General features: G+C 41.7%; 1 protein-coding gene across 3 annotated transcripts in view; it reads left to right on the plus strand.

The window, feature by feature from the left end:
- arhgef10la (Rho guanine nucleotide exchange factor (GEF) 10-like a) overlaps positions 1 to 23,013 on the plus strand; it is a 147,406-nt gene that overhangs the window by 10,842 nt on the left and 113,551 nt on the right. Inside the window, exons 2-7 of one of the 3 annotated variants that reach the window (XM_065955063.1) lie at positions 1,377 to 1,655; positions 4,913 to 4,943; positions 15,375 to 15,535; positions 18,997 to 19,080; positions 19,177 to 19,304; positions 20,558 to 20,653. In XM_065955063.1, the coding sequence (XP_065811135.1) occupies positions 1,382 to 1,655; positions 4,913 to 4,943; positions 15,375 to 15,535; positions 18,997 to 19,080; positions 19,177 to 19,304; positions 20,558 to 20,653 (774 nt within the window). In that variant the 5' untranslated portion in view covers positions 1,377 to 1,381. Of the gene's footprint in view, positions 1 to 1,376; positions 1,656 to 4,912; positions 4,944 to 15,374; positions 15,536 to 18,996; positions 19,081 to 19,176; positions 19,305 to 20,557; positions 20,654 to 20,684; positions 22,940 to 23,013 lie in introns of those variants that run through there. The other 2 variants (XM_065955064.1, XM_065955065.1) reach the window with 2 other exon arrangements.

The following is a 23,013-nucleotide window of genomic DNA, read 5'->3' on the forward strand; positions in this document are numbered from 1 at the left end:
GCCAGACGGCTAAATTGTAGTATACAAAAACAATTACAGTCAATTATGTCTCAATTTTAAGTCAATATATACCAGTGATCAAATATTATTATGGACATATTTCTGGATTTCATGGCAGATTTTGTCATGTTTTCTTCATGTTTCCAATTAATTGATATGTAAAAATTGACCTGAGGGCCACGTTGAGGGTTGAATTGGGGCTGCATGTGGTCCCCGGGCCGCCAGTTGCCCCCCCCTGCTCTATGGAGACTGAAAAATAAGTGGGTATACTCCGTTCATCTTCGCATTCCCTGCACTACACCGCTGGTGTTATCCGTAGTTAGGTGTTCAGCTGACCTGATTGACAGGTCGGAACGGTGAAGTAGTTTGACAAGACGCTTTAAAACCTGCCTCAGCTGCAGCTCTCAGCCTGTCGTGAGGTTGACTGAAAGTTAGGCTGAGACAGGGTTTCCAACATGGCGGCTGCCTCTGTTGAGTCCCCTGCTGTAACAGATGGCTGACGTCATTCATCCATTCATATTTACAGTCTATGGATTAAACAAATGGTCTCACTAGTGGCCATATGTCATGTTTATATCCAGGATTATTCTCTGTTTATCTGTCCCTCTCCATCTGAAATAAGTGAATAGTTGCACATTTACTTTATCTGAGTTATATTTCATGTCTGTTTGGAAACAGTTTCAAACAGATGCTCAATTTAGAGTGTTTATAGGCACTAAAGAAAACACCAAGTAGGGCCTTCACCTCATTCCCTGTCGTTATGAATGAGGTTTTTAGACCACATTAGTGCTGTAAACACAGAATGGTCATTGCCAGTGTAATTTAGCACAACACTGATTTCTTATCTGAAAGGTGTTTTTTAACATGGCTGATTTTGTTAAGCTGCTTTAGTTTGTTTATAAGACCAAAGAGCATTCCAACCCAGAGTCCTTTTACCTTTTTTGACCTTTTCCAAACATTTTCTAATCACACAAAGGGTGCCGGTCTAAATGTCAGCAGTCTGGAAAAGCACGTGAAAGTGTGCAGCAATATTTCCTGAGTTCATGTAAAGTGCATCTTATTATCAGATCCAGGAGAGGGAAAAATGGTTCCAACCTGATGTTTGTACACTCCTTTTTTTTCTATCCTTTTAATTGGAAGTAGGGCGATATTTGAAGGGTTGCAAATCCCTAAAGACAGACAAAACATCTCAACTTTCCCTTTCATCCATTTAGGTATAATTCATTATTTCATGAAAGCCTTCAGTATTCTTATCTTCTCCTTAATCCAGTTCTGCTTCCATTGTGTTGTGAATCATTTTTACATTACAGGTGCTCCCTTCATATCACATGTTGTGTATATGAATTACTTACACTTCAAATTTCTCTCTCTTTTAGGGATTATGTCTACTGTGATGCCTCAGCAACTGCCAAAAGAGGACGAAGAGGAGGAAGATGAGGAGCAGGGGGAAGCGTTTTCCTTTGGCGACACTACAGACGAGGAGAAAAATCAGGAGGACGGTAAAGGGATCAGCTCTGACACTGTCAAGTGTGCCTCCTCAAAAAAGGAGGAGAAACCACAACCAGGCACTGATGAAAAACAACCAGTAAAAACTCTGCCCCCTGCTGGACAGGAGGGGAATGCCACCAAGGATGCAGCAGCACTTTCTACTGGAGGTAATACATTTCCTGGAGAAGTAGATTGATTTTAATGGAGATACCAGGGGAGGGGAGGGTATTTTTATTTATTTATTTATTTTTTTACAAGAATCCCACTGTGACATCACAAGGAGAGCAAATTTGAAACGGAGCATTTTTCTCTGTGTTGTAAGAATTATGCAGACCACAAACAAAGAACTGGATGGGTTTATTTCACATTTTGCGGGTCAGTAGACACTCAGGTTACCCAAATATATGTTCAAAAACACTGTGAAAGTGGATTTCTCACAATATGTCTGCTCGTTTGTGCATTTAGAGCGTGTGTGTGTGTGTGTGTGTGTGTGTGTGTGTGTGTGTGTGTGTGTGTGTGTGTGTGTGTGTGTGTGTGTGTGTGTGTGTGTGTGTGTGTGTGTGTGTGTGTGTGTGTGTGTGTGTGTGTGTGTGTGTGTGTGTGTGTGTGTGTGTGTGTGTGTGTGTGTGTGTGTGTGTGTGTGTGTGTGTGTGTGTGTGTGTGTGTGTGTGTGTGTGTGTGTGTGTGTGTGTGTGTGTGTGTGTGTGTGTGTGTGTGTGTGTGTGTGTGTGTGTGGCGCCGCAGCAGCATCAAATGCGCTTAACTCACAGCATACTTTTTTGGTAAAACATTTACCCCCCCCGGGTTTACTTGCACGTCCTTGCGCGTGCCTGCACTCTCTTGCACGCTCTCTCTCTCCCCCGCTCTCCCGCTCTCTCTCTCATGCACGCAGCAATTTCATGAATAAATGAAAAATTAAATACAAACAGGTTGGAAGTATACTTGGGCTCCCCACCCAGGTATCGTCTATGTGTGGGAAACACTGCAATGATATGAAATTGAAATTAAGTTTCTATTTTACGTTTGTATTTTATATTGACTAAACATCTCGCGATCGACTGAGAATCACTCAGCGATCTACCTGTCGATCGCGATCGACTGTTTGGGCACCCCTGATTTAGAGCCACTGTGTGACATTTTTTAAGCAGATGGAATTGTAGTTTTAATCTTGAATTCTTGATGCAGCTATTTCTGATAAAACAAATAATGGACATGCAATATCTTCTAGGTAATTCCATCTATTCAATAGTTTATAGGTGACAAAGTATCTGAAGTTTTAAACATTAAGAGGCCTCATTTTTCTTCAGACTCGGTAGAAGCGTTTTCATTAGCCTGCGTAAATTCGACTTGCAAACAGTGTTTGACTCTGAAGTGTAGAGGAAATTTAAAGGTGGGTGCAAAATACGGCAGTGAGCATGTAGAAGTGGTGTATGCAACTCTCGACAGGGATGCATTTCTCGACATAACACCGGTAGAGGTATTTATGTTTCTTAGGCCAACTTTTGCCACATTTTTCCCTTGAAGCTTAAACTGTGGGAAATCTAGCTAACGTTCGTTAACCGTTAATGAAAACGTTGAAGGTAACCGCCTGGAAACAGTGACTGAGGTAACAAAATACTGCATGATGCAAACATTGCAAACCAACTCCCAGTAAGACAGCAAACAAACATGTCATCAGGCCAAATATTATCGACTGTAAAGTCCTGAAATATGTTGATTTATAGGTTGTTCAAAGTAGCTAAGCTAGCTTCACTGTAATGTTATCTTAAAGGTGCACTTTGGAGGTTTGGTAGAGAAATGTATAGATTCTGTGGTTTATGTTAATAACTATACACAAACTGTCCTCAGAGGAAATTGTGGTCCCTGTATCACTGTTTGAAGATGAAATGCTACGAAAGAAGTTATGGTGGGCCCGCAACAGTGAAACTAACTCTCCTGGTAGCTTTTTAGCTCCAAACAGGGTTCAGGGACCCATCTTTTCCTTTGAATAAATTTTGTGTATTTAGTTCAGACAATTTGTCACACTTAACCAACTTTCAAATGTCACTACCAAATCTACATAGTGCACCTTTAAGTTAGCCTTCAAGCTCACAGCACAAGTATCTGAAGTAACCGTTCTATTGTTTGATTCAAGCGCTTCACATGTACCCTGTACCTGCTACCAGGCAGAGCACTGACCTGTTATAACTGTGACTTTACAGTAATCTGTTTTTGATAAACTTCCTCTTAGTCTCAAATGGATTGTTTCCTCTTAAAATCTGGTCAGTGTCTGAAAAGCCCCTCGCTGTTTGAGGGACTTGAGCCGGTTGTCTGTTGTTTTAATCTCCTTTCAGCAGCATTTAATTATCGCTTCAGGCAGACAGGCAGAGGAGAGCAGAGTTAACTTAGCCCTTAATTGGATGAAGTTATGTAGATGTAGAGTATGATATATTTACTACCTGGCTAACGTTGCCAAACAGACACCAGTAATTACACGGCGAGGTAAAGAGGGAGATTTAGGTCTTAGAGAAGGTCTGTGGGACAAAGTGAAGCGATTAGTGCTTAATTAAAAAGCTTCTTCTTTTTTTTTTACCAAGCCTGTGTGTGTGGTAATCCGTTAAGTGGGCTGTGGAGATGCGTAGGGAGACTTCTGGGTGTTGATAAAAGTGTGTAGAGGAGGTCTGTTATGTAATCCAGAGCTGAGAGCAGCTGAGATCTCTCCCTCGTCAGATGGCATTTTTACACGGTGGCAAGCAAAGGAAATTGATTTTGGCATTTGCTGAACAGCAGCTTCCTTTAATGAATTTACCTTTGAAAGTACATCTAGGACATTTTTTCAAGACGTGATGCCCAAACATTGCAAACTTTTTTAATAATCAAGGAACAGGTTATGAGGATTCTGTGATTCATAAACACAAATAGTTTTGTTTTTTTTTCTGTCAAAAAGCAGATGCATTGAGTGCTGCATGGGTGTTGAAAAATATAAAAAGTAAAAAAAGAGCTAAACGACGGGTGATGTCTCTCAGGTTTCTTACATTAATATTTAGTTATTTGGTGGCAGCGCCTGTGAGCGTTTTTGTGCGGGGAGACTACCTGGATTTTTCAGTGTGCGTTTCCACCTGCGAGTTGAATAAAAGTCTCTGAACTGAATAAACATCCTGTTTCTCAGAGTTAACACAAACAAATAACTAGCTGGCAGAGTGAGTACATTAATAATCTTTCGGCTTAAATGTCTTCCATGTCAGACAGTTTAACTTTGTTTTTGAGAGTAGTATTTTCATTTTTAAAGTTCTACACAAAAGCCGAGAAAATATGACCTTACCACAAAAAAGTCCCATTCCCTGAAATGTGAAGAAATTCTAACAAAGCTGTTTAACCATTTTTTTTTTTTTTTTTTTAAATACGTCTGTTTGTCTCATGGTTGCTGTTTTTTTCATTTCGACAGATGTTCCAGTCAGTGAGTCATCCCTCTGCTGGTAAGTTTCCTCTTATTCCTACCTCAGTCTGGAGAAAATTACCAAAATGGGTGTTGTTATCGTGTTATGTGTAATAATATCAGTGTGATGTCATTATGTCTGAGATAATGTCATGCCTGCTCTCCATCCAAACACCCCCCTCCCCCTCCCTCCGCCCCCCCTGCTGTCAGATACTATGATGTTACACAACTTCATTAGTACATTTAGACTCCAGATGTCATGTCACATTCACAGTGATAAAAGTTAATGTCAAGTATGCAGTGATGCTTCTGATGCAGTCTGCAGGGAAATCAAAGCGTTGCCTTATTCATGATGATGCATACAGTGTAATATGATTAGCCCATAAGCATATAAGCTCACTCTTTTATGCTGTGTTTGGATGAATTCAATTTTTAAAAAAGTCAGCTCATCCAATAACAACAAACACGTTATCCCATATGAATCTGAAGGTAAAGAAACTGTTGATTTTCTCTGCGTTAAAATTAAGATTACTGTCTGGAAGATTTATCCTGCCTCTGCAACTCCATCGAGGTGAAAAAAATAAGCAACATATTTTTATGGTCGGAGCGCTGGGTAGTGACATTTTAAGAAGAATGATCAGCCCCGTCTCCTCACAGACGCAATAGATCTTTTTATACTGCGAGCATTTTAACTTTTTTATTGCCGCAAAGAAAGACAGGTGTAACTAAGAAAATTGATGTCTTGATTTCGTTAACGGCCCCTCGAAGCCATAACAGTGAGGCGGCGTTAAAACAAAAGAGAGAATATAAAACAGGACACCTAAATGAGTGCAGTCACAACAACAACTTTTATGAGTTGCGTTCGTGCTTTTCCCTGCTGTGACAATTACAAAATGCTCGCCTTTGACTATTTTTAACAGAGGAAATAATCCAAATGTAAACTGCTAACTGTGAAATGTGCGTTTGTGGTTAATCAACTGGGACATCTGCCTCTGTTACATTTTTTAAATGTCCTTGTTTGAGTGCTTCTTAGAGCACAAATGGCATTTCATTCATCTTCATTGGAGCTTTATGGATGGTGGCACAAATTAAAATGAATCACCCACTGAGGGTATTTTCTTTGATTTTAGTTGATCAGCTCTCTTCTCAGCTCTCTGAGTGATCGCATCCTAACTTTAATCTTAGCTAAGGAGTGACAGTGGGACCAAACACGTATTTTAAATTCCTTGTAGTACACAAATTTGTTCGACCTTAGCAGCTTTCACATTGGCCAGAATGACTGAAAACTCCTGTGTGAATGTGCATAACATAGACTGAATGTTAGAGTTGTAAATCGCCTCTGTGTGAAGACAATAGAGGTGCCTTAAACCTGCAAACTTCCTTTTAGCCTGCAGAGGGAAACTCCACTGGTTGCAAAATATGTTTGCCCCAAAAACTTTATCCTCTCCTTTGTTTGTTTAAAGCAGCAATATGTAGCTCTGACACCTAGCGTTTAAAATTGGTACTGCAGTCCAAATTCAAAACATTAGAGAGAGCTGTCTCCCCCCCAGCATCTCCAATATTTATTCTAGTTTTACCACGTTTCTGCTCTTGTTAGAAATATGAACATCCATATTCATACAGCGACTATACGAAGCAGCGGGAGCAACAAGAGGTTAAGTGTCTAGCCCAAGAACACATTGGACCTGTGGAGTTGAGGAGTTGATCCTGCCCCCGACCTTCCGGTTGAGAGACGACTTCCTCTAACAACTTTACAACCTCAAGCACTACTATCACCTGACGTTCCCGACGCCCCGGACGCCCAGCCTCCACCATCAGACTGTGTCGTCCCCCCAACTACCACCGTCCTCATTCATGCACGGCCTGCTCCGACCTGCACCTCAGCCCAGTGGCGATTCTAGAGTCTGTTGTGGCCCCAGGCATAAAATAAGTGGGGGCCCTACAACCTGCATTTATCACCATAATGTCTGAAATTGTTCCGAAGCTTACACCCCTTCCCCTACAGTATTTTACCGTTTACCTATAGAAGGATAATTCCTCTTTATTATTCTTGATTGACTTTCATTGGCACATTTTGGTTTTCACACCAACAATGCATGCAACGCTTTGCAAGGCACCAAGAGTGAATGCTTTTAAATGGGGCCCCCTTAGGGAGGTTTTAAATTGTAAAGCATCTCGACATTAAACATGTTTTCTCTGATTAAAAGGTAAATCATCAATTAAGCGCAGCAGGGAGCTAATAGTTAGCCACTTAGCGCCACAGGTGGAACTAACGCTGATATCAAACCGTGTGCCTGGATCAAGGAGCAATAATAAGAAAGCTAGTAAAAAGTACGTTGTCATGGTTATGCATTTGTTTGATCTCTTGTATTAGGATGAAAGACGGAAACAGAGAGTATTCACAGGCAGTGAAGTGACATCTTAAACCTTGTGGAGTTTATCAAAGACAACAGCTAAAAACACACGTGTTTGTGTATGTTGATGTGTATAGAGCTGGAGTCTGAACACTATACTCCTGGCTGAGTAGGTGTATTAACAAAATGACTGCAGCCCTGGTGCAGTCAGACGGCATCTTTCATATCATCAAGAAGACAGTTTTGCTTCAAGGCCTCCTCCGCACAGTAAAGGATAATGTGATAGCTTATTGATTCCTCTAAAGGCGACTGTTTTCTCGCCTGCCCCCCCCCCCCCCCCCCCCCCCTCCACAGGGAGGTCGACAGTCAAAGTCACCTACAGAGCAGCAGCCCTGGAGCTGACAGACGGCCTCAGATAGTTTTTTTATTTTATTTTTTTACAAAGGATGCTTTAGCTCGCTGTCTGTGAGTTTGAACAAAGCTCTCTTTTGACAGCCTTCTCATGAAATGCCTTAGGTAATCAGAATCTCATCAGTCAGTATCAAACCAAATGGAACGAACACTGAAACATGGTTTCTAGCTAAGTGTTGAGCTTTGACGTCTTAATACAGGGGAGGTTTATTAGCATCTGTGTTCCTTCAACAGCTTGAACCACCTGATACACTAAAAGATCCATTTTCATGAATGAATGACCCACAGACTATTACTTTTATACTGTTATATATAATATTGTTATAGAGTCAGTGTTGCAGTGTTGAGACACAATATGAAGTCATTTCAAAGCAAAATATCAAAGTTCAACTTCTTCCAGATAAAAGCTGGACAATTACGAGATCTCAATATGGGATCATCATGTGTTTTTGTTGAATGATGCTAATTCTTGGAAATGTTTCTTCATATGGATGGATGTATCACTTTGGTAGGAAATACGCACAGTAAGCTACAGTGTTGTAGTCAAGACCACACTAACCGAGACCAGAGTGCTCAGAGGCCGAGACAAGACCAAGAGCAAGCATTTAAGTCAACAGAGGTCTGGAAGTTCATGAGTGAAAGTGACTGAGTTTAAGTTTGCTACAGCTTGACTCTGAAGTCTCAGAGAAACTGACTGATTGTGAAACTGTGGTGTACAAAGAAATTAAAAAGAACAGAATTTACTCTTTTGATTAAAGGGATTTATTGCTTTTTCTTCCTCACATATTGTAGCAAATTAAGGTCGCTACCATGACCAGCAACAGAAAGGAAAAATAGTGTAGGTTTTATGGGTCCAGCATGTGGTCCCCGGTGAACTGACAGGTCACATTCTGAGTCTCTGTTGTCATTTGATAGCCTTGATTACTTTTGGATATTGTTTTTTTTTTTCACGTGCTTAAACTGAGGGTGCAAAAATGAAAACTGAGGGTGCAATGCATCCTTGTGCACCCTGGTAGAATCGGGCCTGCCTAACGGTCTTCACAGAGCTATGCAGAAGTCAACTCTTGTAACCTAGCAACAGTTTGCGCCCGTGTGAAGCGCTCTGAAACTGAGGTTGTGGATGCTGCAGGTGCAAAAACATGCCCTAAAAGTCTTTAAAGTTCTTCTGCCTCTCGATTGGACAGAAGAAGCTCGTTGGGACTCGACCTTCTCGGCCTCTTTTATTTATTTGCATATTCTGCAATAAGAGACAAAACTTTCATTAATAAATTATACAAAAGTCGTACAGCAGTACATGCTATTGAACTGTCAGTACCTGCGGCCCTACCATCATTTTTCTGGTCCCACTGTGAACACAATCCCTCTCTAAATAGACTCTGCTTTTAAAGACGCCCCCCCCCCCCACCTGGGCATCTATTGTACTGTGGGAAGTGTGCTCAGAGACCTCGACTGGCAGTGTTCTTTCCTGTGCTGAAAAGAGCGGGCTGCAAGTGTTCACTGATTTGTGTGTGTCTCTGTGTGTGTGTGTGTGTGTGTGTGTGTGTGTGTGTGTGTGTGTGTGTTCATATTCCATGTTTGTGTGCAATCGAGCCGCAGTGAGGTCTTGGCAATTTCTCCTGCTGGGAGATTTCTGCTGAGTGCACATTTCCACTTCAGTTCAGTCAATAGTCTGCCTTTAAAAGAAGAACTATCAGCAGCACTTGCCACCATCGAGGAGTTAAGACTGTCAGCACATTGACCAGATCTGTCAGCAGTGATATTATATACGCATTACTTTGAGATTGTTATTGCAGAAAATATGACTTTTTCTTAACGCTAGAATGTAAGCTCGTTACAGCTATTAGACTCAATCTCCTGAGAGTTTTGTATGTGCACACCACAGCAGTGTTTAATGCCAGCAGCATTCACTTCTTGTCGTCTATTTTGTACAACTTGAAAGATAGTTTTCATTAAATGCGACACACAAAGCCCCATGCAGCAACGGAATAAGACAAACACAATGGTTGCCATGCCAACACGGTTTGAATGTGTCTCTTTTTTTGCACACACAGCTCTGACCTTAGAGGACGTCACACACCATCCTCTAAATGTGAAGTTTCAGTTCACCTTTTCATACTTTTTGCAGCTTTGCAGAACTTTTTTTTTGTACTTTGGGAACAACTCATCTAATTTAGCTTACAGAACACATTTTCTTTTATTGCACGCCGGCTTGTTTTGGAGACCCCTCACCTTGTTGTACTCACCTCAGCTGGATGTGCTGGGAGAGAATAAGAAAAGGTGATACTGTAAAGCATTAAATGTACAGACTCTAACAAGAGGGCCTGAACCAAATAGTCTTTGTGCCGCTAATTGGAGTCTCTGAATGTACAGACGAACTTTGGGCAGTGGGGCCGCATTCATAGCAGCGAGGAGCGGGTTAGTTGTTTATGGAGGAGATTCATGACCCCGAGGACCAACGGAGCTCCATCAGTATGGTTGGCACAATGCTGGTGTGGATATAAAGATGCTCAAGAGAAACCAGAGGGCAAAACAAGTCGAGCTCTGGCAGGTAGAAGTGCCCTGGCACAGTAGCTGAAGGGAATGAGAACAGATGGACGTGTGAGATTTGCATTCAGGCAGCTTCGGCTTTAGGCTGTTCTTCGCCCCCGGGCTGTGTCATTTGCATTGAAAAATGATTCCTGCTTCTCTCCTGGAGCTATATGACTCACTGAGGCTTAAAGGCACAGATAAGTTGTGAAGGGGTGTGCAAAGATATGCCTAGATCAATAGCTGCAGTGCTCAAAATCGCTCACGGCTGACACGAGCGCGTGCAGTCAGGCAGACGAGAGCCCCGCATATCGCCATTGTTCACGGCTCCACTCTCTTCCCACAAAGGCAGTTTTAACGACGAGAGATCAGTTTATCGAAAGTAATGTGTTGACAAATAGCTCTTTATTCGGCTGTCATGTGGGTTGAGATCATTTTTTGTTCTTCAGATTGAGACGAATGATCCCGCATCATAGAGAATACAGCAGCGCAGCTATTCTTCTCTTTTGCAGTTTGACAACCGCTGCACAACCGAACAGCTATCAGCTAATGTGATGTAACATGTTGCTATTGCTTTTAGATTAGCTGTGGTCATTTGTAAAAGAGGGAAATCATGGCATAAACACAAACAGAGCAACATGTATACTTGCACTTATTAAGTTGTGTTTATGTCGGTCAGGATTAGTATTAAGAGTATAGGGATGTGCATGGAAAAGAATTAGAAGATGTACATTTTATGAACTAAGTCCCGCCCCCCACAGGAGTTGTAAAATACTGCTGTCACTTTTTCAAAAGAATCCACTTCAAGCGCGCTTAAATATGACTAACACCACTCCCCCCGTTGCCGTCACTGTGCCAACAAAACCAACAGCCTGTTGACAATCCAAAAGGACCATCTTGTCTTATAAATGTATCATCTTGATCAGGATTGAGTGCAGCTCTGTTATTAGTCACAATTGGCCGAATACCTGCTCACGAGAACACCCGTTCGGAGCGCACAGACATTCCTGGTACACAGATGTTTGCAGGTGTAGCGACCCGGTGTCTCTCCACCAAACCATTGGGCCGCTGTCTGCAGAGAGACCAGTCGCCCTCTTACCACAAGTTTACAGCCTAATTTACTGAGGTCAAGAGTGCATGCAATGGTCAAGTTACGCTGAGAGCAAATTGTAAACCACTTCAGACGGCCTTGTGCGCTGACTGTACATTTTGAATTTGAGAGTGTCATTAAAGTTGCAATGTGAACTTTCTCCCAGAGGTTCGATTGAACGTTGGATCTTTGAATAAAAAATGACAGCCCTTCTCTTCAGGGACTTTATATCAGGGTGGGGAATTGCAGGGTAACTCATGAAACGCTAAGATACCTGCACCATAACGATATCATGGTTTATTCATTTACTGTCATTGTCCGTTAGTTTCCCCTCTTTTAACTTTTCATCCTTTCTATTCCTATAACAGCTGTCCAACGTTATGCCCCCACGTCAGCTTTTTCTTTTCTCCAATTAACTTCTGTTCATGTTACCCTCATTCATGTAATAAGCGCCCCCGTGTGGAGTCATCAGGTAGGGGCGCTCACTCTCATATACTAGGAAACAAAATATTTAAAGTGGTGGGAGCATTACCTAAAAGTTCAAACGTAAAAATAACTTTTAATGAGCGTGTGGAAAAGAAAAAAGCTAAGCCTCAGAGGAAGTCGAAGTGGAAAGAGGCATCAGCAGTAATTTTTCCAGACAGACTTGAGAGGTTGAATCTGAAAGGCCTGGATTTGATCTTGTTGGGTTAAATGATTATAGTGCAGTATTTAAACTTGGGGCTATTCAGTAAGGTAATTTCTCCAAGAAAAAACGAGTTCAGAAGAGGAAACCTTGAACCAGATGTTATATCTGAAAATATAACTTTTCCTCTCTTGTAGACACAGTACTTTCTAAAATAATTGCTGTGATGCAAATGTTTTTAGCTGGTTGCTTGCATTATTCTTTTGCTCGTTGCTGCAGATCTTTTCCCCAACCTGGCTCCTAAAAGTTTTCTTTTTGTAACTCCTAACTTGTGGGAATGAGAAAATAGGACTTACTTCTCCTTTCAAAAATTACTGTGATTCAAATACTCTCAAGCGCAAGCTACAGAAAGCATATGACTGCTTTATTTGTGCACCGTGCTCACGAATCGCTAACTTCCTCAGAGACCACATATGTCTGGATTATGAAAGATAATTCGGAGGAAATGTTTTATTTTAGATATAGGCTACATTATTTTTAGGAAGATCTTATTTACTTTGCCCTTTATTACTATGAGAAAGTATGTCTACTATGTCTAATTATAGTCTGTGTTCAGGGATTCTTTCAATAATACAAGCTGGAAATCAAAAATTACAACATCTACCAGTTTTGCAGAGGAGGTCTTTCTTTAGTGATGTGACATCAATATTAGAGGTGTGTGTGAAAAATCGTTTTTTTTTGTTTTTGGGGTGGGGGGGTAATCAGTCAGTCCTTGCTAGCACTTTAACTCAGTAGAATGACAAATGGAGCAGCAATAAATTTAGCCAGTCTCACAGATGACAGGAGCAGATTCTGAAGTATGTACTAATTCATAAATAGACTTTGAATCATGAATCCAGAATCGTTTTGAATCGAAAATAGATTCTGAATCGAATCACCCAAACCCAAAGATTCCCAGCCCTAATCGATATCCTTTGATTTGTATTATTGTTATTTGTATATATCATACAAAATTACAAAGTTCTGGAATCGTGACAACTCTAGTAGTAACTGTCGAGTCAAACTAGAGTTTGAATTAAAAAATAAATGTATTTAGGGATAAATGATAAGTTCAAGTAGAGGATTTGAAAGAAGTAGAAAAAGTAACATAGACATGTACAGACATGCAGGATAAAAAGTCAAACATAACTGATCATTGACATCAGCATATAGAGTTAGATTTATAAAACACATTCTGCTGGTAAAGTTATTTTTATTGTTTGCTTAAATTAGTAAATAAACAGATGATGTTTTACATACAAACACAAAAGCAAACCAAACCCGGAAGAATTCAATCTTCACGGTCATAGTTGCGAGTGCACCTGGGTCATTGAGATAGACACACACACACAGCATCAGAGAGGAGAGGCAAACCAGCAGGGAACTCGCTGAAACTAAAAAGAAAAGACGATCCAGAAATCTAGAAATCCAGAGAGGCAGCCGGTAAGATGCTGAACTTTAAAAACATTAAAAGACTGTTTGATGACGTGGATTACAGCCGCGCTCACTTTGTTTGTTGGTTTAGGCTTTGACAGCTTGCCTCTTCAGGTTTATAAAAAGTGTTTGCAGCAGTTGAATATTAATTTCATTTAATGAAATGAAAAAGTACATAAATGGTTTGAATGTTAAAGCTGTGGTGTAGCTTGCATTAAGCACATATTAACAAGTATTCTTTCTGTTGTATTTTCTCGTATTTCAAAGGTTTTTCACCTAAACTGAAACCTAAACCTAAAATAAAAGGAAGTAAAAGGTTATGTTTGAGTGGAGTCCAGTCATTTAGAGGAATCAATGCTTTCAAGTTGGGATCAGCACAGTAGAGGAAAGTTGACAGTACCTTTAACATCATGGGACTAGTTTTTTGTTCAATCAAGATTTGAGTCCGAGGCTGTTTGACTTTGCCTTCAAAACGCTGCAGAACTTAACAATCCCTGCAGGCTCTGTGGTGTTGTTGTGATAGACACTATCTAAATTATTCTCCATGTCGTGCATCTTACCTATCTGTCTTCTGTTTTTTTGTGTAAACAGATGCTGCAAACTTCCAACTGTTATTTGTTGATCCTAGTCTTTCTGTCTGACTCACCTGCTGCTGCGCCTTACAAGGAAAGATAATGACTGAATACAGATAGTGTACTTCTATTACCATGTTAATGCCGAGTCAGAGTCTGCAAGGCTGCCTCCAAAAAAGTTTCCATTTACAGCATTTTGTGCACACTGTGTTCCTGTCCTTATTTGTCTGCAGGTTGCCCGTCACTCCCAATGTCTGCTGCTGGCATTACAAACATTAGCCGAGGTCTTTAGCAGAGGGATGGATTTAATGAGTGTGGTTGGGGGCTCTCCTACACGCTGGAAGCTGTCATATTATCAGTCATGTGGGGGAGGACAATCCCTCACTGGCAGCATCAACACAGGCCATGTGATAGCTGTGTCAACAAGATTTTCCCCTGTGATGTCAGAGCCTGGTTTTAATAGCTTGTTCAGAGCGTGTTTTCATTCAAAAAGCCAGCGGTGATTATGGTAAGCCCCGGGCATGACAGATTATGATTTGACAGTGCTCAGGGGCAGGTTAGGTAGCTCATATAACGAGCAGTAGGTGTGAATTTTTTTTAGATGCGCTTACACATATGGCCTTGTAAAAGTTACTATGAATAAGTAGATCAGTAAAACTCATCCCGCCTTCAGCTGAAGTTGTCGGTAAAAAGACTTGTTCTAAGAAAGTGGAATAAATTGTTGTCGCAGATAATTAATTTAAAGTAAGCCCCTCGGCAATTCTCAATATTTTCACTGTTTTCTTTTTTAAAAGGCCTCATGTGGGTGGACTGAGAAGTTTCATGACTTAAAGAGGACATATTATCCCCCTTTTCCACCTTTCCAAACAGTCCCCTGTGGTCTAAATGAAACATCTGTGCTGTGCTTTGGTCAAAATATAACATGAATCAAGCACCAGAGGAGGTTTGTGACCCTGTATAAACCAGCTCTCTCAGAACGCTCCGTTCTGGTGTGTGTGTCTCTTTAAATGCTAATGCGCCCCCCCCTGCCCCCCCGTTAAGATCCGTTAATTATTTTGAACATACCTCTGCTTACTTTTGAATTAAAAGACAAACAAAAGGGAGAGAAAACACAGCCTTCTAGTCACATATGAATATGCACAGCTGCCCACATTCAAAATAAACAGTGCTCCTGCCTCCAGATAAGTTCCCTCAGAAATACCGCAATAACTTGACAGCTGCAGTATGTGTTCTGTCTGACTTTAGGGAGTGTTTGTTTGCATGCTCAGATAGCGAAGAACTATTTCGACCCCCACCTCCAGCCACTCTGCCCCCGCCCCCCCCCCTCTCCCTTTTCCTCCTTCGGAAATTAACTCTTAATGAGGCACGCAGCACTCACTGTTAGTTTCTTTTACTGTGCTAACATTTGGGTACCTTCCAGGGCCTCAGCGGTGGCAGAAGGAGCAGCCGAGCCCGCTACCTCAGCTCCTCGTGAGGGAGGAGAAGAGCTCCCGGCACTTCCTGCGGACACGTTGGCTGATTCAGGAGAGCACAGCAAAGAAATCCTCAAGGAAAGCAGCGGCTCAAGGGATGTCTCTGAAGGTACAGAACTAAATTATATTGACAGCAACGTGATGCACCTTATATTGTAGATCAAGAGTTCAATTTCAGACCAGAAAGATTAAACCTAAGCTTGCCTTGGGATTCAGGCTCATTCCTGCAGTGTATTATAGTGTTCACATGGCAGACAGATATCTTGGAAAACCAATTGGACCTCCACAGTTGCGTAAACAGAACCGTGGAGCCCGGCGTGATGACATTGGGAACATAAACCAGTGTACCAGTATTTTGTTAGCGCTGCTCGCTGCGTCTCCTGACCTTGATCAGAGGTGGCATGAACACCTTATTGCAGGCCTGTGGTCATCTTACGGTTCATTGATTTCTACTGTGAAAGAGTCCAGACACACATGTGTATGGACGCGTTAATGTGCACACACTCCATTCACACACATACTTGACACAATACACACTTGGCTCAGGCGCACATATTCTCCAGCCATGATTTGATTTCTACACAGACATGACATGAATCCAATTAATTCAGGATGAGGATCAATAGAGAACCATTTCCATGAGGGAAAATTGCTTTTGGATTTCGGCTCCGTCAGCAGTGCTGCTGTTATTTGAAGGTGGCTCAGAAATGAGAGATGTAAAGGAGCCCTGCACTGCTGCACGGCTTCTTCTTCTTTTTTTATGTCCCAGTCTTTTGATGTATTTCCACACAGTACTCTGCCATTAATTTGAATGTGTATAATATTTTTTTTAAAACTGATTAAGGAATAAAAATGATATTAGACCTCCTTCATGGATGTTGTACCTTATCATAAAAGGAAGTGGATAATGGAAGCAGACTTAAAGCAAGATTCATGAATACTACCTGTTTATTGATCTTAAGCAGAAATCTATTACAATGATCCTTTTGTCGTTTCACAATTTCACTTTTAAGTTTCCAACCTGACGCCTGCAGGTGTCTTATATCTGCATCTACCCTCTGTGTGGGGACAAATTAGGCTACTTACTTTGTAGGTCTTTGTGTTTGTACTGAAACAACTGAAAAGTTATGCACTATTAATCCTGTATAACCCCTTTCCCTTCACATCTTGGCTTCCCATACAGAAGCACAAAGACACCTTTATTTAAAAAAAACAAAAAACCAATGGGAGCCCATGCACTGGTGGAGCACGTGCCATCCAGCAGGTATAAAATGATGACCTAGTAAGATGAAGTCTGCTTTGGGTGGCAGCTCGGGGGGGGGGGGTGGGTCAGGCGGGTTTGATCACATGTGAAAGAAAAGGTAAAAACATGTTTGTTTTTTAAACTTTGTAGTTGTTTTAGCGTTCACCTGAGGCACAAAGTGGCGCTTAGGGTACCCTGAAACAGACGCTTAAGGGTAACATACGCCTGAGGCTGGAGTGTAGTTTCAAGCAGATGCAAAGGAATACTTTGAGAGACGTTACCCTGAAACAGAGGCTAAAAAAGACACTTGAGTGTACTTTTAAACAGCTGCTAAAGTACACTTTGGAACAGAGACTTAATGCTACCTTGATTCTAAGGCTACATGTTAGCTTTAAATACAAACTAAGGGGCACCTTGGTACAGAACAAGCGGAAACTTCCGGTATTCAAAAATGAAGCCGATCTGGAAGTGCAAAATCCTTGAAATTTGTTGAGGGTCTGCTCCAAGAGCCCCGGAAGTCACAAACACACACACACTACAGTCAAAAAAGCAGTTTTTTACAGCAGAAATAAACATGCTTACAGCCTGGTACAAAAATTATATTTGTCTGATTAGCGCGCAGCTGACCTGGTTGGCAGACAGGTGCCGTGTAGCTGTTTGTCAGGAGGCTTAAAGCCCGACTCAGCTCCAGCTCTCAGCCTGTCGTTAGTTTGACTGAAAGTTAGGCTGAGACAGGATTTCCAACATGGTGGCTGCTGCTGATGAGCCTCCAGAGCTCCCTGCAGGAACAGATGGGTGACGTCATTCAGGCTTCAAACATTCATATTTACAGTCTATGGTACAGAGTCTAGAAGGTATCCTGACACATCTATTAAAGGATAACTTAAATCGGACACTGAATGGTAAAGACAAGGCTAAAGTGTACCATTAATCAAAAGAGAGAGTCATTTCAAACAGCCACCTCATGGCTTTGGAACCAGATAGTTAAGGGTAAAAAAAAAAAAAAAAAAGCTGACGTTAAAAGATACCTTGTGTGTGCGGTGATATACTAACCTATGATGAGGGTATGTTGAGCGTAAACAAGAGTATGTGTGAAAAATGTCACTTCATTTTTCACCAGTGATCAAAGGAGCTGTAGTTTGAGGATTCACTGCAGCGTTTAGTCTGACCAGTGTTACTTTATACGATTATTATCAATAAATAAGTGTTTCCTGTTAGTCAAAGTAATCACATCACTTCCTCAATTGTGTTCACTATACACTGGGATGTTTATTTCTTCTTCTTTAAAAACACTTTTAAGTACCCACAATCAAATGTCAGTGTTGTTTTTGATTGACAGCAGTGTCAGTGTGTCCTATGGATGTTTGCTTTTCTTGAATATCATTGTGTTGCTCCAAAGAAAAAGTTCCATTAAAAGTGAGAAACACAGCAGGAAACTTCCGGCTTACTACGTTTGAAATAACAAGCCGTGTTCCCCCGAGGCCCTGCCACTTTGCAGATATGCCGATAGTCGGGCTGATATCCCAAAATCCAGTCGTTTTCTTCTCTGTTCTGAATCCTCTCTGAATGCACAAGCGCAGGAAAGTGAGCACGACAGAAAGAACGTTTGTGTTTACTAATCCTCTTTGGGTGGAAAAACGAGTTGCTCTTTGTTCATCTCCTGGATTGTGTTCAAGGTTATTTCAGTTTTTTTTTTTTTTGACTACTGAAATAATCCATGACAGATTACACGTCTCCAGTCAGATTAATTGAAAACAGCGATTGCATGCTGTTCATGTAGCAGACAAATCACAGTTTAAAACCGAATCAATAAGGCTCACCGAGCTAAATTAGGCTGAAACACTTTGAAAGCACTTAATGACAAATCCCGTCGAGTGTGGAGACTGAACGGGTCAACAGCTCAAACAAGCTGGATACAATCATGATGCGTCACATGGTCCAAGCCCATTACAGAAACAAAACCATATGTCAGACCCCCCCTCCCTCGGGGAAGAAGACCTTTAGATGCAAATGATAGGATAAGTGCGTAAATATTCAGAGGGCTGTGTAAATTCCAGAAGGCGAGAAGACCCAGCGTTTTATCTTTTTATCTTTGTGTTGCCAAAAGGATTCAGGCGATGTAGTTTGAAGGTGTATGTGTGTGTGTTCAGCTTTCTGTTTGTGCTTGGGTTTTTTTTTTTCTTTGTTGGAGAAATGCAAAAGGATGATTTATCAGCAGGTGGTGCAGCTATCAAAAAGAAAACGGGGAGATAGAAGACAGGAGCCACTCTGATTCCACTTGAAAACAGAGTTTGTTTACCCTGTCGCCCGCTCCTTTTGTTTGCCAGCTGAAGCCGAGCCACAGACGCCGGAGGCTTCGGAGGTGATCTATGATGACGTTCCGAGTGAGGACCCCCTCTCTCCCGACGACGGTGAGTTATGGATGTGAACTAACTCACAAAAAAAAAAAAAAAAAAACATGATGTGGAGCTTCTGATGTGTAATATCTTTTTACATGTTTGGAGCAGATTTGATCTATGAGGACGTCCAGAGAGAGAGCCGCCCTGCGGGTGCAGACAACGGGTGGAGCTCCAGCGAGTTCGAGAGCTATGACGAGCAGTCTGATAACGAGGCCAAACAACCAACACGGAGCAAGGTATAGTGCTGCGGTTTGTAGTCGATGCATGCGTCGTGTTCAAAAGCAGACTCTATGATATATTTGGAATGACTGGCCACATGCTCTCATCTTTCCAGCACTTAAAAAACAATTAAGTGGAATATTTAATTCCCTGCACTTCAAGCATAGTGGTCTTTATTTATGTCTACAAGTGGAAGGAAACTATAAAGAACATGAAAACTGTATAACAGCCTGTCTAGACTTTTTGCTTTGATTGTGGGAGGAAAATAAACAAGAGGCATTTCTGTTTTGAAAAGCCTCAGATCTCCTTTGCCTCCTCTCTGCCAAGGATGCTGCTCATCAGTTTTATGCAGCACTGTTACACGGTGTCTTCCCTCCACATGATGGCACTGTGTGCACATTCACACCGGGCTGCATTCCCTTTATGCTCCGCCGGACTTTAATGTGCATGCACCAGAGCAAGCATATTGGGAAACTTTTGAGTCACACTAATGGAGGAGTGTTTTGCAGAGTTGTATCATTATTAATGTGTATATATATATATATATATATTCTTTTTACATTCTAAAGATGTTTTTATTAGGATTTTATCAATTGTAATCCCAGAAAAATACAGAGTTAACTCAAAGCTTTAAGTAAAGGCAGAAACCAAAGGGAGTAAGGTGTTGGTTTTATTATGACTCAAAATGAGTTGCTCAGGTAATTATCTGAATTGTTCTGTGGAAGAAAGAAATCCCCCAAAGTTCTCTCGGCACGCTTGTCCCAGAACGCTAAGCAGGAGGAGGAGGGCTTCGGCTGCTGCACGGGTCGGACAATTAATGAAGAGACCTTGGCTATTAGGGCCCGGCAACACTTTTAGCACAGCCCTCATCAAAAACACATTGTTTTTAATTAGTCTCACCCGATTAACTTTCCACCAAGTGTACCTGAAGTCCTCCTCTTGTTCACTTCTCTACTTAATTCGAGCAGCCTGGGAGAGCTGCAGCAGAGTTTACTTCTTTAATATCTGCCCCTAAACCGGCTGCACCCGTCCTCCCATCCCTCCATAAATCAGTGTCTATTAGTCTCATACAGAAACACCGCAAACCCTCTCTCTCTTTGCTTGTGATTAATTCCCAATGTTGCTTGGCTTGTTTCGCCGTTTTTCCCTTTTTTTTCCCCCTCTTATTTCCTCTTCCCTTCTTTTTATCTCCTCCCTCTGCTCTTTTTGTGGCTAAATGTGACCTGCCCCACCCCCCTGTGCCTCGCCTGTCCCCGTCCGACACCTGTAGCTCTCCCCTGAAGTGCGTCGTCTGAGGGATCGGTGTGCCAAGACAAAACGTGATCTGGCCCAGAGGCTGTCTGGCAAGCACAACTATGACGTCAAGGTATACCCCCGAGCAGCAAGTGAACATCGCAATATGGAGGTTCTCTTTGATATCACCCAACAATTTTATTCAGATTCAGTTCAAATCTTTCCAAATTTGAGTGTTTTTGATCAATATTTGGTATGTTATTGAAGCACACTTCTGTCAGAAACTGTCTAATTATGTCGTGGATGAATACAATTTCAGAAGACAATATTCAAAATAATTTAAAATAGCAAGAAAACAAAACATCCCATCTTGTTTTAAACAATAACTCCTGTGCATGAAAGCAACCCATCTTGTTTTTTTGCCCTTCACAAACATTTCCACCCCCAGTAAATGGAAAAACAACCATACCATCTTCTGTCTGAGGCCAAATCCAATGCTCATGCAGGTAAAGATTTCGATCATCTGATCGCCATTGTAACATCTAGAAAAAGGTTATAAAACTTCAAGTTTCACATTAAATACTTCATAGTTGGAAATTCAAAATGCCTTGCAGCAGCCTTTGGTTGTGCTGCTCCTGATGTTTTCCATGATCCCTTCAGTTCTTTTAAAGTGCTCGTTTTCACCCTATAATGGAGGTGTGGTTGTTGTGAGGTGGAGGTGGTGACGTACGGCAGCTCTCATTAATGAAAACGGTAATAAAAGGGGGCTGGGCTGACTTTAATACAAGCTGATTGGCTGTTGAAACAGGTGACGGGCTTCACATTTAAAAATCAGATGCTTGTGATTTGAGGTCAACAGTTTCAAAGAGTCTATATTGATGCAACCTGGGTCTGAAAAAGGCTTAAGCTGTCTCAACTCCAGGCACTGAGACACATTAGCAGGGTTACCATAAATAACACAAACACATACTGTAGTAGCAAACATACCCCCACCTTCAGTTTGGTTTAGGTGCATTAAAATGTCAAAGAAAAGCTGTTTCTAGAAATATGCATCACTTTTCTGTTTAAATTCTTAACAATTGGGATTCATACAGAGCCACTCCGCAATATTTGTACGACTAGTAATGATACAAGCTGGTTGGCTGTTGAAAGAGGTGACGGGCTTTACGTTTAAAAATCAGATCATTGTGAAATAATGAAGCTGGTTTGAGGTCAACTTCTGCATGATGCAAAAGTTTATACTGAGTCTGAAAAAAATGTCAAGCTGTCTCATCTTCAGTGGCACTCAGACACATGAGCAGCGTTCCCATAAATAACACAAACACATAGCAGCAACATTTCCCCCTCCTCCTTCAGTTTGATTTAGATGCTGTGCAAAGCATTAAAATGTCAAAGAAAAGACGTTTTTGTTTTTAACATGCAACAATTGGCCTTCATAGAAGAGTATTTCTTCACAGAGCTAAAAACCACCCTGCAATATAGGATTGATGATCACCAGAAGCTGTACTGTATGTCACAGTTCAATGGTAAAATAAACCCAAGCGCATGATCAACAAAGTATTTACTCACAAAAATAGATTCAAGGATACAAGACCAGACGGGCAAACGGAGTTAAAGGAGTGAGGCCTCGGCAGGTCCAGAGTACAGCCTAGGCCAAATACTACATGGAGAAACAGACTATGAAACACTAGAAAGCTAAAGCTACGCACAAAGACAATCTGGAAGGGGGGTTGGTAGAGGCAATGTGGACCAGGTGTGTGAAGGGAATCGGTGAGGAGATGAGGACCCTCTACTGGCAGAGAGACAGACGGACAGACAGACAGACAGATGGGAGTGGCTGAGTCTGAAATGACAGACGAGTTAGATCACCATATTAACCCTAAAAACTGAATACATGAATGAAGAAATCATGAACGTAGCTCAAACCATGACAGGGATAAGCTGTGTTACATCCTCAGCTGACTCAAAGCCTTCACCGACTCCCTTGCACCATCCTTCCCCCGGCTTTCCTTTGGACTGTGACTTTGCTTTGAGACGCTCTGTCAGTCTCTCTCGCGCTCTCTCTCTCTCTCCTGCTTGGTTTAATATCATGACGCATTCATGGGACACATGAATTATTAAGTAATATTCTGCATATTTACTTCCATAAACACCAGCACAGCCTGCCCCCACTTAATGACCTACTTTCCTGAAGTAGCATCATTTAAAAATACTGCCACCCTGGGTGTATCCTGGGCCCCGTGGAGTCTGGTTGCAGGGTCTCTGTGATGCTCAGGGTGGAGTTTGTGGTCAACTGAATTCTCCCGCACTGAGCTCTGTTACTCAGATGTGGAGCTCAAGCCATCACCGTAATCTCCTCATGATGTGCTCACAGACTCTGATTAGAGGCTGTACAGGGACCCGCAGGGAGTCGCAGATGGTGAGATTCATGATGAGCCCACCGAGCGTCACTCCCAACTCATCATCTCTCTCTCTCTCTCTCTCTCTCTCTCT

This window comes from Labrus bergylta, chromosome 5 (assembly GCF_963930695.1).
Source record: "Labrus bergylta chromosome 5, fLabBer1.1, whole genome shotgun sequence".
Classification (NCBI taxonomy): Eukaryota; Metazoa; Chordata; class Actinopteri; order Labriformes; family Labridae; genus Labrus; species Labrus bergylta.